This window comes from Schistocerca gregaria, chromosome 10 (assembly GCF_023897955.1).
Source record: "Schistocerca gregaria isolate iqSchGreg1 chromosome 10, iqSchGreg1.2, whole genome shotgun sequence".
NCBI lineage: Eukaryota > Metazoa > Arthropoda > Insecta > Orthoptera > Acrididae > Schistocerca > Schistocerca gregaria.
The window spans coordinates 207,553,085-207,572,270 of record NC_064929.1 but is presented as its reverse complement, the minus strand read 5'-3'; the positions used below and the strand labels follow the sequence as shown (position 1 = coordinate 207,572,270).

The 19,186-nt window shown below is 43.5% G+C and overlaps 1 protein-coding gene across 3 annotated transcripts in view; it reads right to left on the bottom strand.

The window, feature by feature from the left end:
• The window catches only part of LOC126293481 (platelet endothelial aggregation receptor 1), an 800,502-nt gene that overhangs the window by 138,224 nt on the left and 643,092 nt on the right, over positions 1–19,186 (bottom strand). For all 3 annotated transcript variants that reach the window (XM_049986725.1, XM_049986726.1, XM_049986727.1), the window contains exon 5: positions 16,934–17,074. In XM_049986725.1, coding sequence (XP_049842682.1) covers positions 16,934–17,074 — 141 coding nt within the window. The remainder of the gene's footprint in view (positions 1–16,933; positions 17,075–19,186) is intronic.

Sequence of the window (19,186 nt, the reverse complement as noted above, 5' to 3'; positions counted from 1 at the left end):
GCGTAACATGTTCCAATAAAAGAGTCAACTGAAAATCTCAAGACTTTGTTGCGATTGTACAGCATTGGCTGCCAATTATTTTACCGAATAATATCCTAAAGACAGACTCAGAAACACTGCGAAGCGAACACGGGACAATCCGAAAACATGTGAAAAGTAAGAGATTTACTGACAAATTAACTACAGAGATGCTTCATGTAATACAAACCGTCTTTTTAGGCACACCAGATGGCTTGAAATTTGGTTCTACGTGTATCATACAAGACAAATTCGACATGTTAGCTACATCTGTGTGACCCAAAATGCGCCAAATGTAAAGTGGCCAACCAGCACTCCGTATTGCACGGGCCAATACAACAGAGTATCGTAAACATGTTATATTGCTGTCGCTCCAGTACGGATGGTGGTTATGGCTGAAACGACTGGTTTTCCGTTATACTGGATTTTTCCATCTCCAGTCTAACATAAATGTTAAAATCGCTCAAAATAACCGGTTTCTGAAAAAACTGCTGATCTGTTTTCTGTTGCTATTATTTGCAATAATAAATGTAGACATCGAAAAAAAACTGGAAAATTCTAGGAGTGCTTAAGACTTTTGAATTATAAGTTTCAGAATTCCTAGAAGCAAAATGTCAAACAAAATTTGCAAATGAAAGAAATAAACAAAAACTTCGTCCATATACTGTTTGTTGCATTTACTCTGAAGGTAATGAGGGGTGGAATACTACAAAAGAATTGCCAATATTGTGCTATGGATTCTAGTTTTTTGAAATTCTACTCAAAAATCGCGTTGCAATCGAGGATCGTGCAACTAATTGCGCGTTACGTATAATCAGTGCTAAAGAGTGAAAGCGTTTGGAGAACTTTATTCTTCGTGTTACGTTGTCCGTTTCCAAGGAATACAAACGGGTGTCCCACGCTCGGGTATTAGGCGGTTGCAGCGGACCAGAGTGAGTGAGAAACAACCTGCGCTCAAAAGTTTAAAAGCTGTACTTTCCGAAAGCCACAAAAGCGTCGTACCGGAGTGGCCGCGCGGTTAGAGGCGCCATGTCACGGATTGCGCGGCCCCTCTCGCAGAACGTTCGAGATCTCCCTCGCGCATGGGTGTATGTGTTGTTCTTAGCGTAAGTTAATTTAAGGTAGTTTCAGTCTAGGGAGCAATGACCTCAGCAGTTTTGTCCCTCAGGAATTCACACACATTTGAACATTCAGAACTGGATCGATGGCTCGGACTGCTGTCCTGCCAATGGCCTTTCTTTCTTCTTAAGACATCACTTCAAGTTAGAAACGTCAGGGTGTCTGGAATTTATACGATTCCTTGTCAGTGCCATTTTTTCCGTATGTCTTGTAGTTCTCGCGCAAGTCGTCTTCTGAGACTGAGATGACCACAGATGTTAAGTCCCATAGTGCTCAGAGCCATTTGAACAATTTGAACCACAATTTCATGATAATAGTGCATTTCATAAATACACCACTAGGAACAAAATCTGTCTCCGTTGTCCACAATTTTACTTTATTCTTGCACGGAAAGGAACGAGGTATGTAGCTATAAAAATATTTGACCACCTCCTACATGTACATCTACATATTTACTCCGCTAGCCACCAAGCGGTGTGTGGCGGAGGGCACAATTCGCGCCAAAGTCATATCCCCCCTCTGTTCCACTCGCGGATCGCGCAAGAGATAAACAACTGCCTGAGCGCCTCAGTACGAGCTCTTATTTCCCTTATCTTTGAATGGTGATCATTGCGCGATTTGAAAGTTGGTGGTAATAATAGATGCTCTACATCCTCGGCGAAGATCGGATTTCGGAATTTAGTGAGCAACCCCTTCCGTTTAGCGCGCCGTCTATGTGCAAGTGTGTCCCACTTCCTACTTTCTATGAGTTTTTTAACGCTCTCGCGATGGCTATATGTACCAGTCACAAATCTTGGCGCTCTTCTTTGGACGTTATCAATCCCTTTAATCAGAACCAAATGGTAAGGCTCCTATGCAGACGAACAATACTCCAAGACTGGACGAACTAACGTATTGAAAGCTATTTCCTTTGTTGAAGGACTGCATCGCTTCAGGAAACTACCATTAAACCGCAATCTAGAGTTCGACTTACCCGTTACTTGTGTAATCTGATCATTCCATTTGAGATCATTTCGAATAGTCACACCCATGTACTTGACGGAAGTTACCGCTTCCAATGACTAGGCATTTATTTTGTACTCGTACATTAATTTGGGATTTTCGCCTTGTTATACGCAGTAGGTTACACTTACTGCGATGTTCATTAGAGGTGCTGGCAGCTAACGAAAGTTTTAAAAGAAAACTGAAATCATTTCCGCTCGAGAACTCCTACCCTCTAGATGTATTTCTGAATAAATGGTATTTACTTTGTTATGGTACACTCATCAAATTTTTCTATAGCTCAAGAATCAAGAAATTAGTTATATAAATGGCTACCTCGAAGCCATTTTGTTGTCATGTTCTGCATCACAGCAAGATGTTGCGAGCATGATCCACGGAACAGGTGTAAACACAAAAGATATGTTAGCAGGCAGTTGAATGTCAAGAGGAGACTGTTAACGCTGTTTCTTGTGCACTGTTTGGACTTCAGCATTTATCTGAGTGCCACAAAAGTTAAGATTTTAAACATGGCTGAAACAGCAACTGTTGAAATTCTTCACGGTAAATGACGGCCAAGACAGTTGCAGGATAAAGATGATTTGTTAAAATTCTTGACCACGGTTTCGGTATATCTAAATATACCTTCTTCAGAAGTAAAATACCATGAACAGGAAGACACTTTCAGTGGCAAAAACTTAGCATCGGAAATGAGAAACAAAAAAAAAAATCACTATAGCTTAAGTAACTGTAAAATAACGAGAGTATTACAGGCACAAAAACTTTTAGTCACTTAAGTAAAATCACATCCTGCTATGGATATTCATAAAACGATTGTGCCAAAGGCGTCGTCAGTAGTTAAAACATCATCTGCATTTATACAACATGATTGTGGACAGAGGGTCGATGCGAACACAGCTTAGCATCAGTAGTTCGCCTGTGAACTGTCGTGACGAGGGTGTGAAAGCCCTAGGGCAGACAGTTTCGCCGAGAGAGGGCACTTGTGGTATGTGCCAGACACTCGCGTACATTAAAAGCCATGGATACATACACACGCGCATCAAAATTATTAAAAGTTGTGCTAATTCAAACCTTCTGTCTTAATAAATAAAACCTATCAGAACCATTTAAAAACATCTACGTAAAATAGGTAAATTTGTTTCATATTTTCTACGTCCTACTGTCAAGCAGATGAAGCTTGCGCTACGGAACACAGAATTGTTACAGGTCAAAGCGATGCGGGCGAAGACAAATTAAAAACGATATTTTACTATTATACAACGTTTCACAGGTTTGATCCGCGTCTATCGATCAACAGTTCCCTTGCCGACAGCAACAGCGTCACGGCATATAGCGTGATGGCGTGCGTCGCAAACGTGGCCCACGGCACGGACGCATTTTCACGATTATGCGCAGCTAAGGGGAGGGGAGGGGTCGTTCCCGCTGCTGCTCGAGTAAGTGATCACTCCAGCTCAGCCGAGTCGCGCACGAAACGAAGGAAGGCGTCCTGCGACGCTGCCAAAGTCTACCATTCAGTCCTACAGCAGTACAGCGATCTCCGCACGGATATATGATGATGATGATGATGATGAGTCCCATACTCCGTTTACCGAGCGTAGGGGAGCGACGCGGGAGACCCGCGCCGCCACACTAGCCAAGGTCCTAGTGGAGGTGGTTTGCCATTGCCTTCCTCCGACCGTAATGGGGATGATTGATGATGATGATGAAGACGACACAAACACCCAGTCATCACGAGGCAGGTGAAAAATCCCTGACCCCGCCGGGAATCGAACCCGGGACCCCGTGCTCGGGAAGCGAGAACGCTACCGCGAGACCACGAGCTGCGGACCACGGATATATAGCGCTACTATAAATGAGTCATTCGCTTTCAAAGTTCTGGATTTACCAATAATTTAATTATTAAGTTAATAATAATTTAGTAGTAGTAATAATAATAATAATAATAACATATAATTATTAATTTAATAATAATAATAATAATATAATAATTTAATAATAATAATTTCGCGAATTCTTTACAGACCAATGGAAAAACTGATAGAAGATCAGTTTGGATTCCGTAGAAATGTTGGAACACGTGAGGCAATACTGACCCCACGACGTATCTTAGAAGAAAGATTAAGGAAAGACAAACCTACGTTTCTACCATTTGTAGACTTAGAGAAAGCTTTTGACAATGTTGATTGGAATACTCTCTTTCAAATTCTGAAGGTGGCAGGGGTAAAATACAGAGAGCGAAAGGCTATTTACAATTTGTACAGAAATCAGATGGCAGTTATAAGAGTCGAGGGACATGAAAGGTAAGCAGTGGTTGGGAAGGGAGTGAGACAGGGTTGTAGCCTCTCCCCGAAGTCATTCAATCTGTATATTGAGCAAACAATAAAGGAAACAAAAGAAAAGTTCGGAGTAGGTATTAAAATCCATGGAGAAGAAATAAAAACTTCGAGGTTCGCCGATGACATTGTAATTCTGTCAGAGGCTGCAAAGGACTTGGAAGAGCAGTTGAACGGAATGGACAGTGTCTTGAAAGGAGGGTATAAGATGAACATCAACAAAAGCAAAACGAGGATAATGGAATGTAGTCGAATTAAGTCGTGTGATGCTGAGGGAATTAGATTAGGAAATGAGACACTTAAAGTAGTAAAGGAGTTTTGCTATTTAGGGAGCAAAATAACTGACGATGGTCGAGTTAGAGAGGATATAAAATGTAGATTGTCAATGGCAAGGAAAGCGTTTCTGAAGAAGAAACATTTCTTAACATATAGATTTAAATGTCAGGAAGTCGTTTCTGAAAGTATTTGTATTGAGTGTAGCCATGTATGGAAGTGAAACATGGACGATAAATAGTTTGGACAAGAAGAGAATAGAAGCTTTCGAAATGTGGTGCTACAGAAGAATGCTGAAGATTATATGGGCAGATCACATAACTAAAGAGGAGGCATTGAATAGGATTGGGGAGAAGAGGAGCTTGTGGCACAACTTGACTAGAAGAAGATATCGGTTGGTAGGACATATTCTGAGGCATCAAGGGATCACCAATTTAGTTTTGGAGGGCAGCGTGGAGGGTAAAAATCGTAGAGGGAGACCAAGAGATGAATACACTAAACAGATTCAGAAAGATATAGGTTGCAGTAGGTACTATTTGGGGAGCAAAATAACTGACGATGGTCGAGGTAGAGAGGATATAAAATGTAGATTGGCAATGGCAAGGAAAGCGTTTCTGAAGAAGAAACATTTCTTAACATAGAGTATAGATTTAAATGTCAGGAAGCCGTTTCTGAAAGTACAGGTATTTGTATGGAGTGTAGCCATGTATGGAAGTGAAACATGGACGATAAATAGTTTGGACAAGAAGAGCATAGAAGCTTTCGAAATGTGATGCTATAGAAGAATGCTGAACATTATATATATAATCTTAAGCATTCTTCTGTAGCACCACATTTCGAAAGCTTCTATGCTCTTCTTCTCCAAACTATTTATCGTCCATCCTTCAGCATTCTTCTGTAGCACCACATTTCGAAAGCTTCTATTTTCTTCTTGTCCAAACTATTTGTCGTCCATGTTTCACTTCCATACATGGCTACACTCCATACAAATACTTTCAGAAATGACTTCCTGACCCTTAAATCTATACTCGATGTTAACAAAGCACACTTCTTCAGAAACGCTTTCCTTGCCATTGCCAGTCTACATTTTATGTCCTACTTCGAACACCGTCAGTTATTTTGCTCCCCAAATAGCAAAACTCCTTTACTACCTTAAGCCTCTCATTTCCTAATCTAATTCCCTCAGCATCACCCGACTTAATTCGACTACATTCCATTATCCTCGTTTTGCTTTTGTTGATGTTCATGTTATACCCTCCTTTCAAGACACTGTCCATTCCGTTCAACTGCTCTTCCAAGTCCTTTGCTGTCTCTGACATAATTACAATGTCATGGGAGAACCTCAAAGTTTTTATTTCTTCTCCGTGGATTTTAATACCTACTCCGAATTTTTCATTTGTTTTCTTTACTGCTTGGTCAATATATAGATTGAATAACATCGGGGAGAGGCTACAACCCTGTCTCGCTCCCTTCCCAACCACTGCTTCACTTTCAAGTCCCTCGACTCTTATAACTGCCATCTGGTTTCTGTACAAATTGTAAATAGCCTTTCGCTCCCTGTATTTTACCCCTGCCACCTTTAGAATTTGAAAGAGAGTATTCCAATCAACATTGTCAAAAGCTTTCTCTAAGTCTACAAATGCTAGAAACGTAGGTTTGTCTTTCCTTAATCTTTCTTCTAAGATACGTCGTAGGGTCAGTATTGCCTCACGTGTTCCAACATTTCTACGGAATCCAAACTGATCTTCCCCGAGGTCAGCTTCTACCAGTTTTTCCATTGGTCTGTAAAGAATTCGCGTTAGTATTTTCATCAATTATATTTGTACATGTAATACTTCGGAAAATGTAGAGCTTTGAGAACGAATGAAATATTTACGCTGAGATAACAAAAGTCATGGATAGCGATATGCACATACAGAGAGTTACAAAAAGGTACGGCCAAACTTCCAGGAACCATTCCTCACAGACAAATAAAGAAAAGATATTATGTGGACATGTGTCCGGAAAAGCTTAATTTCCATGTTAGAGCTCATTTTAGTTTCTTCCACCTACGCCCAATGGAGCGCGTTATCATGATTTCATACGGGATACTCTACCTGTGGTGCTAGACCATGTGCCTTTACAAGTACGACACATGTGGTTCACGCACGATGGAACTCCTGCACATTTCAGTCGAAGTGTTCGTACGCTTCTCAACAACAGATTCGGTGACCGATGGATTGGTAGAGACGGACCAATTCCATTGCCTCCACGCTCTCCTGACCTCAACCCTCTTGACTTTCATTTATGGGTCATTTTAAAGCTCTCGTCTAAGTAACCCCGGTACCAAATGTTGAGACTCTTGTTGCTCGTATTGTGGACGGCTGTGATACAGTACGCCATTCTCTAGGGCTGCATCAGCGCATCAGGGATTCCATGCGGCGGAGGGTGGATGCATGTATCCTCGCTAACGGAGGACATTTTGAACATTTCCTGTAACAATATGTTTGTAGTCACGCTGGTACGTTCTGTTGCTGTGTGTTTCCATTCCATGATTAATGTGATTTGAAGAAAAGTAATAAAAGTAGCTCTAACATGGAAAGTAAGCGTTTCCGGACACATGCCCACATAACATATTTTCACGGGCAACTGCTCTACCAACTGAGCTACCGAAGCACGACTCACAGAGAGTACTCACAGCTTTACTTCTGCCAGTATTTCGTCTCCTACCTTCCATGTCTCCATGTCTCCATGTCTCCGCTATATCCTTTCTTTCAGGAGTGCTAGTTCTGCAGGTTCGGAGAAGAGCTTCTGTAAAGTTTGGAAGGTAGGAGACGAGATACTGGCAGAAGTAAAGCTGAGAGAAGCAGGCGTGAGTCGTGCTTCGATAGCTCAGTTGGCAGAGCGCTTGCCCGCGAAAGGGAAAAGGTCCCGAGTTCGAGTCTCGGTCGGGCACATAGTTCTAATCTGCCAGAAAGTTTCAAACAGATGCCTGTTCACACTTCTACATTGTCTCGCTAATTACATTCACAGGGCTGCCAGAACCAAGTACAGCTGAAAGTAGAATATTTTATACCGAGATTTTTGTAATTGGATGAGTATACATAATTTCGCTGTTGTCATTTTCTTGTAATAATGTGTCTCTAATGTCATCTCGGTCCGGCACACACTTTTAATGTGACAGGAAGTTTTTGTGCAGTCGTTGCCGTAATGAGGAAATGGAGCGGTTTATCTCACGTTCAAAACGGAATTAACATTGGCTTTCGGGAAAAGAGTGAAAAAGTTTACGAAACGGCTAAGTTTGTAAGCTGTTTCCTTGCCGTCTTGGTTCAAGTATGCAGTGCACGGCGAAATGACGCTATCTAAAACAGGCGCTGTAGCAACTACGGTGCACCACGGTCCATAAATGACAGGGAAAACGTAGCTAAGGAGATGTGTACGGACGAATAGACGTGCAAATGTTGAGCAGCTGGTTGCCCAGATGAACCAAGCGGCTACAACAATGTCTCCTCAACGACCGTTGCCGCGCGTGGGACTCTGCAGCAGGCGCCTGCTCCGTGCACCCGTGCTGACTGCTGTTCACCTGTGACGAAGGCTGGAATCTGCGCGCCACTGCCGTAACTGGACGTCCACAGAGAGGCGACACGTGGCCTTTTCAGATAATTCAAGTTTTACGCTCCGTCGGACAGATGGCTGTTGGCGTGTACTGCGTGAAACATCTGGTAGGAAAGGGTCCAGGCTGGAGCATTATAGTCGGAGGAATGTGATTTAGTCATACTGGAAGGCAGAGTGGATCAAGACAAGTACGCATCTACAGGGTGTTACAAGAAGGTACGGCCAAACTTTCAGGAAACATTCCTCACACACAAATAAAGAAAAGATGTTATGTGGACATGTGTCCGGAAACGTTTAATTTCCATGTTAGAGCTCATTTTAGTTTCGTCAGTATGTACCGTACATCCTCGATTCACCGCCAGTTGGCCCAATTGAAGGAAGGTAATATTGACTTCGGTGCTTGTGTTGACATGCGACTCATTGCTCTACAGTACTAGCATCAAGCACATCAGTACGTAGCATCAACAGGTTAGTGTTAATCACGAACGTGGTTTTGCAGTCAGTGCAGTGTTTACAAATGCGGAGTTGGCAGATGCCCATTTGATGTAAGGATTAGCACGGGGCAATAGCCGTGACGAAGTACGTATGTATCGAGACAGATTTCCAGAACGAAGGTATCCCGACAGGAAGACGTTCGAAGCAATTGATCGGCGTCTTAGGGAGCACGGAACATTCCAGCCTATGACTCGCGACTGGGGAAGACCTACAACGACGAGGACACCTGCAATGGACGAGGCAATTCTTCGTGCAGTGGACGATAACCCTAATGTCAGCGTCAGAGAAGTTGCTGCTATACAAGGTAACGTTGACCACGTCACTGTATGGAGAGTGCTACGGGAGAACCAGTTGTTTCCGTACCATGTACAGCGTGTGCAGGCACTATCAGCAGCTGATTGGCCTCCACGGGTACACTTCTGGGAATGGTTCACCCAACAATGTGTCAATTCGCATTTCAGTGCAAATGTTCTCTTTACGGATGAGGCTTCATTCCAACGTGATCAAATTGTAAATTTTCACAATCAACATGTGTGGGCTGACGAGAATCCGCACGCAATTGTGCAATCACGTCATCAACACAGATTTTCTGTGAACGTTTGGGCAGGCATTGTTCGTGATGTCTTGATTGGGCACCATGTTCTTCCACCTACGCTCAATGGAGCACGTTATCATGATTTCATACGGGATACTCTACCTGTGCTGCTAGAACATGTGCCTTTACAAGTACGACACATGTGGTTCATGCACGATGGAACTCCTGCACATTTCAATCGAAGTGTTCGTACGCTTCTCAACAACAGATTCGGTGACCGATGGATTGGTAGAGACGGACCAATTCCATTGCCTCCACGCTCTCCTGACCTCAACCCTCTTGACTTTCATTTATGGGTCATTTTAAAGCTCTTGTCTACGTAACCCCGGTACCAAATGTTGAGACTCTTGTTGCTCGTATTGTGGACGGCTGTGATACAGTACGCCATTCTCCAGGGCTGCATCAGCGCATCAGGGATTCCATGCGACGGAGGGTGGATGCATGTATCCTCGCTAATGGAGGACATTTTGAACATTTCCTGTAACAAAGTGTTTGAAATCACGCTGGTACGTTCTGTTACTGTGTGTTTCCATTCCATGATTAATGTGATTTGAAGAAAAGTAATAAAATGAGCTCTAACATGGAAAGTAAGCGTTTCCGGACACATGTCCACATAACATATTTTCTTTCTTTGTGTGTGAAGAATGTTTCCTGAAAATTTGGCCGTACCTTTCTGTAACACCCTGTATACAGATGGCGGTAGTATTGCGTACACGAGGTATAAAATGGCCGTACATTGATGGAGATGTCATTTGTACTAGGTGATTCGGGTGAAAAGATTTATGACGTGATTATTATAGCAGAATGGAAATTGACAGACATTTAACGAGGATTGGTAGTTGGAGATAGACACATGGGACAATCCCCTCCGGAAATGGTTAAGGTTGAAATGGCTCTGAGCACTATGGGACTTAACATCTGAGGTCATCAGTCCCCTAGAAGTTAGAACTAGGTAAACATAACTAACCTAAGGACATCACATACATCCATGCCCGAGGCAGGATTAGAACCTGCGACCGTAGCGGTCGCGCGGTTCCAGCTGGAACCGCTCGGCCAGAAGGGTCGGCTAATGGTTAAGGAATTTTATATTACGAGATCCACAGTGTCCAGAGTGTGCCGTGAATGTCACATTTCAGGCGTTACCTTTCACAACGGACAACTCAGTGGTCGATGGCTTTCAGTTGCAGACCTAGAGGAGCAGCCTTTGCGTAGAGGTGTCAGTGCTAACAGACAAGCAACACTACGTTAAATAACCGCAGAAGTCTATGTGTAACGCGCTACAAGCGTATCCGTTGGGACAGTGCGGTGAAATCTGGCGTTGAGGTGCTGTGGCAGCAGTCGACCGACGCGAGTGCCTTTGCTAACAGCACTACATCGCTTGCAGCGTCTTATCCTGAGCTGGTGACCGTAAGGGTTGGACTCTAGACGAATGGAAAACCGTGGCCTGGTAACACGAGTCCAGATTTCAGCTGACAAGTGCTGACGGCAGGGTTCGAGAGTGGCGCATACTCCACGAAGCCATGGTTCCAAATTGTTAACAAGACACTATGCAAGCAGGTGGTAGCTCCGTAATGGTGTGGTTTGTGTTTACGAGGAATGGACTGGGTCTCCTGGCCCAACTGAAACGATCATTGACTGAAAATGGCTATATTCGGCTACTTTGAGACCATTTGCAGCAATTCCTGAACGTCATATTCCCAAACAACGGTGTCATGTCGCATGGTCACAATTGTTCGCTACTGGTTTGAAGAACATTTTGGACGATTCAGGTGAATGATTTGGTCATCCAGACCGCTCAACATTAATTCCATCTAACAGCTAATTGTGAGAAGTCAGTTCGTGCATAACATCCTGCACCGTCTAACAACCCTACCACAACAAAGGTCAGCATTTAATAACGATTGTGGCGTTGCCCACGCTGCTGAATACTGCATTTTCGGGCAACAACAGTCATATAATGTGGCAGGTGTCATTAGAGCACAGTTAGTAGTCATTTCATCTAATAATGAAACAACTAGGCACTCATCTTTTTGTGTTCCCCACGCCGGTCTCGTCGTGAAATCATGGCTCAATCGTTGAAAATCTAGGTGCTTATGATTCCAAGCTCGGATGCAAAAAGGCATAGGTTTTATTCTGCTATATTCAAAAGTTATATAGATGCGCTTCACAAACCATCCTTTAAGATTACACTTCAGCTGGGCAATAGTGATGTAAAAAAAAAAAAAAAATCAGCACTCCGACATTAAGTTACACTTCCTTTTAATTGCTTTTATTGCAATATCACGTAAACACAAAACATCACTTAACAATACAAAACATACTTGAAAACATCTTCCTCACAGTCACTGTTAAAGTTCACATTTTATAAGCCGACTACGTTATGCGTCTTTCCAACATGACGTCCAAGACTTGACTTGCTCAAGGTCCGACTCTCTAAATCTCTAACTAACTAATAATCGCTTACGCACCAAAAAATCAGAGTTACAAGTACGTCAAACATCATAGTGACAAAAGAAAGAATACACATAAGAATAATATCATTGCAATATAAACATACCGATGTATCACAAATGAAATCAAATCTGAATGTTGTCTCAGAAATACGTTAAGTAGTTAACAGAAATACAGTAGAATATTACTGGTATCGAGAGGTTCAGTTGAGGTACCATAATGGTTACGTAATTCAAGTACCATTACAACCGGCAATACTTTCGCAATTATGGGTGAGTATAGAGGCAGCACGGCTCAGTATTTGTGTAGGGGACTTCCAGCGACTTGTTGAGTCCAGGCCAGTTGGAGTTGCTCCGCGACGTCAGGCAAAAGGAGGTCCGACAAAGTATTTGGAGGTATCGCGTGACTTTTGCCATCTCAGTGTATACCGTATGTCGGTGATGGCCGCTGGCCATAGATCTGTGTCATGGATGTCAGGTTGAGCCAGCCAGTGACGTAGATGTGATCAATGCGGCTGGCGGTGTAGTTAGTTACGTAGGAACATATCCGGCTTAGCCTCCATGGACATGTTCCCAAGAATTTACCAAGTGAAGGTCTCCTACCACTGTTCTCAATTTTCAGCATGGGCTATAACGTGGCACCAGCACACAATGGATGTCGACGCCGAGGACGTAATGAGTGCCCGTCCTAGAAATATCAACACTATTCCTTCCATGAAGAAGTCTGATCTTTCTCTTCGTTTGCCCATGTTTGACGGTGTGTGAATGTTGGTAAGCCTCACTCGCGGTACTGTCACAGCCATTCCACGTGACGATGATGAGTAGCTGACGTCCTCCAGTACTATGCCTTCCGTAAGCAGTATCGCTGTGCCGGTGCTGGTTTGTGAAGATAGTGATATCTACACTACTGCCAATTAAAATTGCTACACCAAGAAGAAATGCAGATGATAAACGGCTATTCATTGGACAAATATATTATACTAGAACGACCTGCAAAAACGATGATGCCGAAGTAGCTGTTTTAGCTGCTATCGCGGCGGCTAAACGCACATCAGTAGCAGACAAATCGCGCGAGAATCGGGAATCTCAAAAACGTCGGTGTTGAGAATGCTACATCAACATCGATTGCACCTGTACCATATTTCTATGAACCACGAATTGCATGGCGACGACTTTGAACGTCCTGTACAGTTCTGCCACTGGGTACAAGAGAAATTACGGGACGATGACAGATTTTTTGCGTGTGACGTATTTAGCGACGAAGCGTCATTCACCATAACGGTAACGTAAACCGTCATAATATGCACTATTGGGCAACGGAAAATCCGCGATGGCTGCGACAGGTAGAACATCAGCGACCTTGGCGGGTTAATGTATGGTGCGGCATTATGGGAGGAAGGAAAATTGGCCCCAGTTTTATCGATGGCAATCTAAATGGCGCAATGTTCTACCGATGTTACTACAAGATGTCTCTCAGCATGACAGAATGGCGATGTACTTCCAACATGATGGATGTCCGGCACATAGCTCGCGTGCGGTTGAAGCGGCATTGAACAGCATATTTCATGACAGGTGGATCGGTCGTCGAAGCATCATACCATGGCCCGCACGTTCACCGGATCTGACGTCCCCGGATCTTTTTCTGTGGGTAAAGTTGAAGGATATTTGCTATCGTGATCCACCGACAACGTGTGATACCATCCGTCAGCGCATTTTCAGTGCATGTGCGAACATTACGGAAGGCGAACTGCTCGCTGTTGAGAGGAATGTCATAGAGGAATGTCGATACACGTATTGCCAAATGCATTGAGGTTGACGGACATAATTTTGAGCGTTTATTGCATTAATGTGGTATTTACATGTAATCACGTTGTAACAGCATGCGTTATCAGAAATGATAAGTTCGCAGAGGTACATGTATCACATTGGAACTACCGAAATAAAATGTTCAAACGTACCTACGTTCTGTATTTTAATTTAACAAATCCTACCTGTTACCAACTGTTCGACTGAAATTGTGAGCGATATGTTTGTGACTATTACAACGCCATCTATCACAAAGCGAAAAAAGTGGACCAGCGAAAATATTCGAATTTCTTAACTTACTACAGGAATATGTAATAAAAATGGGGGTTCCTATTTAGAAAATGCAGTTGGTATCCGTTTGACCTATGGCAGCCCCATCACGCGGGCCAACCACAGCGGCATCTGGTTTCCCCCTTCAAGCTAGACAAGTTTGGTTCTTTGTAGTTTTTTCGTTTGACGCTTGTTGACGCTGGTCACAATCAATGGACCACTCTGTATATATGAAAACAGGGAGAAAACCCTGTTTTTAAGTTAGTTGCATGAGAGGGATTGAAAAAATTGTATGTGCATTGTTGTTAAAATTAGTCGTGCATACATATCCTGTAGCCGGCCGCTGTGGCCGAGCGGTTCTAGGCGCTACAGCCTGGAACCGCGCGATCGCTACAGTCGCAGGTTCGAATCCTGCCTCGGGCATGGATGTATGTAATGTTCTTAGGTTAGTTAGGTTTAAGTAGTTCTAAGTTCTAGGGGACTTATAACCTCAGATCTTAAGTCCCATAGTGCTCAGAGCCATTTTTTGCAATGTTAACTCATGCTGAAAAGTAATGCGTTCGAATATTTATGTGATAAGTCTTAAAGCTTTTTAAATAAAACTTTTTTTAACATTCTGCATCTGTAACCCTACCTGTTAACAACTGTTTGTCTAAAATTGTGAGCCGTATTTTTGTGACTATTACAGCACCATCTATCACAAAGCGGAGTAATGGTCCAACTAAAACATTCATATTTCTTTACGTACTACACGAATATGTAGTAAAAAATGGGTGTTCCTATTTAAATAAACGCAGTTGATATCCGTTTGACCTATGGCAGCGCCATCTAGCGGGCCAACCATAGCGCCATCTAGTAGGCCAACCATAGCGCCATCTGGTTTCCCCGTTCATGCTAGACAATTTTCGTTGTTTGTAGTTTTTTCGTTTGACGCTTATTTCGTGAGATACTTGTCCCCGTCACGATCAGTGGACCACCCTGTATATACGAAAACAGGGAGAAAACCATGTTTTTAAGTTTAGTTGCATGAGAGGGATTGAACAATATATATGTGCATTGGTGTTAAAATTAGTCGTGCATACCTATCCTGTAAATTGACTCGTTCGTCATCATTTCGACAGAAAAAAATGGTTCAAATGGCTATGAGGACTATGGGACTTAACATCTGAGGTCATCAGTCCCCTAGACCTTACAAGGGAAGCTTCCCATCGCACCCCCTCAGATTTAGTTATAAGTTGGCACAGCGGATAGGCCTTGAAAAACTGAACACAAATCAATCGAGAAAATAGGAAGAAGCTGTGTGGAATTATGAGAAAAATAAGCAAAATATCCAAACTGAGTAGTCCATGTGTAAGATGTGCGACATCATGGATCGTGCAAAGTCAAGAGAGTCGTGGTCCCGTGGTTAGCGTGAGCAGCTGCGGAACGAGAGGTCCTTGATTCAAGTCTTCCCTCGAGCGAGAAGTTTAATTTTTTATTTTGAGACAATTATTATCTGTCCGTCCGTCCGATGCGAGGTAACTGTGCCGTAGTAAGGGGACGCTACACCTAAACAAACATGGAAAGATAGAATAATCTTTTTACCCATTCGCCACGTGTACAAGTTACGTGGGTCGACAACATATTCCTGTCATGTGACGCACATGCCGTCACCAGTGTCGTATAGAATATATCAGACGTGTTTTCCTGTGGAGGAATCGGTTGACCTATGACCTTGCGATCAAATATTTTCTGTTCCCATTGGAGAGGCACGTCCTTTCGCCTACTAATCGCACTGTTTTGCGGTGCGGTCGCAAAACACAGACACTAAACTTATTACAGTGAACAGAGTCGCCAATGAACGAACGGACAGATCATAACTTTGCGAAAATAAAGAACGTAAAATTCATACTCGATGGAAGACTTGAACCACGGACCTCTGGTTCCGCAGCTGCTCACGCTAACCACGTGACCACGGCGCTGCTGCGCTGAAGCTTTCCTTTATATTGGCTGTGTTACACATGGACTGCTCAGTTTGTATATTTTGCTTGTTTTTATCACAGTTCCACATAACTTCTCCCTGTTTTCTCGATTGACTTATGTTCAATTTTTCAAGGCCTATCCACTGTGCCAACTTATAACTAAATCTGAGGGGGGTGCGATGGGGAGGTTCCCTTGTGAGTGTTGTGTTGGCTGAAGAGCGAACAACGTGTTACTAGAGGAGGCCGAAATGCACACGCTTTAGCTCACGCAGGCTGGCGTGAGGAGGGAAGAACTATACTGACGTGAGGTCTGGAACATGACAAGGAATTAGAATTCAGAAAGCGGACGCAATTAGTTCCATACTTAACTTCAATCCATTATGATGAACGTCGCTCTTGACGGTACATGATTCACAATATTATCTGTTTAGAAGACATAGCAACTGAATATGGCGCCTTACTAGATCGTAGCAAATGACGTAGCTGAAGGCTATGCTTAACTGTCGTCTCTGCAAATCGGAGCGTATGTAGGCAGTGAACCATCGCTAGCAAAGTCGGCTGTACCACTGGGGCGAGTGCTAGGGAGTCTCTCGAGACTAGACCTGCCGTGTGTCGGCGCTCGGTCTGCAATCACTGATAGTGGCGACACGCGGGTCCGACGTATACTAACGGACCGCGGCCGATTTAAAGGCCACCACACTGAGCACTATGGGACTTAACGTCTGACGTCATCAGTCCCCTAGAACTTAGAACTACTTAAACCAAAGTAACCTAAGGACTTCACACACATCCACGCCTGTGGCAGGATTCGAACCTGCGACCGTAGCGGTCGCGCGGTTCCATTTCGACAGAAACGAACGTTCGATTGATCTGTGGGAACATGTAACTGACTGACTTGAAAGCGGGTGGATCTTCCTTCGAGTCATGCATCGGCCAGGGCTGCGCTCGCCCTTTTTCGGTTGATTCCTTTACTGGCGGTGCTGGTGACAGCATGTCTTATAGCGCGGCTGCGCTACTCACCTAGGCACTTGGTGGAGCCGTCCGCCTGCCGCTCGGCACGCATCTGGTACATGCAGACGCAGCGTCCCGCCCTGCAGACCGTCTTGTCCGTGGTGGCCAGGCACTGCTCGCTAAAGTCGCACGAGTCGTTCCACGCCGCCGCTGGAACACGAGACACAACAGGCTGCGGCTGGCAGAACACACACACACACACACACACACACAATAATGTCTACTATTTAATGCAAGGGTACACAATGTCAAAAATATCTTATACGTAAGAGTCGGAAAAGTTATATGTGCTATCGAATGCTCGGCGATTTTGACTCATGAAAAAGATGGGTCAAAGATGAGTCTAAACAAGGTCCCGGCAGTACACAACATTCCATTAGAACTACTGAAGGCCTTGAGAGAGCCAGTCCTGACAAAATTCTACCATCTGGTGAGCAAGATGTACGAAATACCCTCAGACTTCAAGAAGTATATAAGAATTCCAATCCCAAAGAGAGCAGGTGTTGACAGATGTGGAAATAACGGAACCATCAGTTTAATAAGTCACAGCTGCAAAATACTAACACGAATTCTTTACAGAGAAATGGAAAAACTGGTAGAAGCCGACCTCGGGTAAGATCAGTTTGGATTCCGTAGAAATGTGAGGCAATACTGACCTTACGACTTATCTTAGAACGAAGATTAAGGAAAGGTAAACCTATGTTTCTAGGATTTGTACACTTTTACCAATGTTGACTGGAATACTCTCTTTCAAAGTCTGAAGGTGGCAGGGGTAAAATACAGGGAGTGAAAGGCTATTTACAATTTGTACAGAAACCAGATGGCAGTTATAAGAGTCGAGGGGAATGAAAGGGAAGCAGTGGTTGGGAAGGGAGCGAGACAGGGTTGTAGCCTCTCCCCGATGCTATCCAATCAGTATATTGAGCAAGCAATAAAGGAAACAAAAGAAAAGTTCGGAGTAGGCATTAAAATCCACGGAGAAGAAATAAAAACTTTGAGGTTCGCCGATGACATTGTAATTCTGTCAGAGAAAGCAAAGGACTTGGAAGAGCAGTTGAACGGAATGGACAGTGTTTTGAAAGGAGAATAATGGAATGTAGTCGAATTAAGTCGGGTGATGCTGAGGGAATTAGATTAGGAAATGATACACTTAAAGTAGTAAAGGAGTTTTGCTATTTGGGGAGCAAAATAACTGATGATGGTCGATGTAGAGAGGATATGAAATGTAGACTGGCAATGGACAGGAAGAGAAATTTATTAACATCGAGTATAGATTTAAGTGTCAGGAAGTCGTTACTGAAAGTATTTGTATGGAGTGTAGCCATGTATGGAAGTGAAACATGGACGATAAATATTTTGGACAAGAAGAGAATAGAAGCTTTCGAAATGTGGTGCTACAGAAGAATGCTGAAGATTAGATGGGTAGATCACGTAATTAAGGAGAAGGTATAGAATAGAATTGGGGAGAAGAGAAGTTTGTGACACAACTTGACTAGAAGAAGGGATCGGTTGGTAGGACACGTTCTGAGGCATCAAGGAATCACAAATTTAGCACTGGAGGGCAGCGTGGGGAGTAAAAATTGTAGAGGGAGACCGAGAGATGAATACACTAAGCAGATTCAGAAGGATGTAGTTTACAGTAGGTACTGGGAGATGAAGAAGCTTGCACAGGATAGAGTAGGATGGAGAGCTGCATCAAACCAGTCTCAGGACTGAAGACCACAACAGCAACGACGGGTCAAAGATTTTGCATTAAATCTCGCTTGAAAACGTAATAAAGTGCAGCACCGCTTTCTAAATGTTGAGTGTGGCCTTTTGGAGACTCTACTGTGAGTAAGACAAGAGTCTATGATTAGTATAAACCAGGACTTCCCAACGTGTGGTCCGCGGATCCCTTAGGGATCCGCCGGCTCTTTATAAGGGGTCCGCGGCAACCTTTCACCAAATCGTGTAAAATAATCAGTAAAATTATTGAATAAAAATGTGAATATCAAATTCATCACCATTTTTTTGTCATGTGAAAAACATGTGTACTTTCACTGCAGGTCGTATCCCCAAGCAAGCTTTGCGGTTCCTAAGTGAGAACGCATATACAGTTTAGTGCCGGAGACTGCGGCTTCTCTGATCAAGTGTTTCGCAACAATACGGGCGTCGTTTGTGCGCCGACTCACGACGCTAGACGCGCTGAAACCTTTTACGCATGTGCGGGAGCGAGCTTTGTCGACCAATCAAAGCGCTCGCTCGTAAGTATGGTGTCCCAGG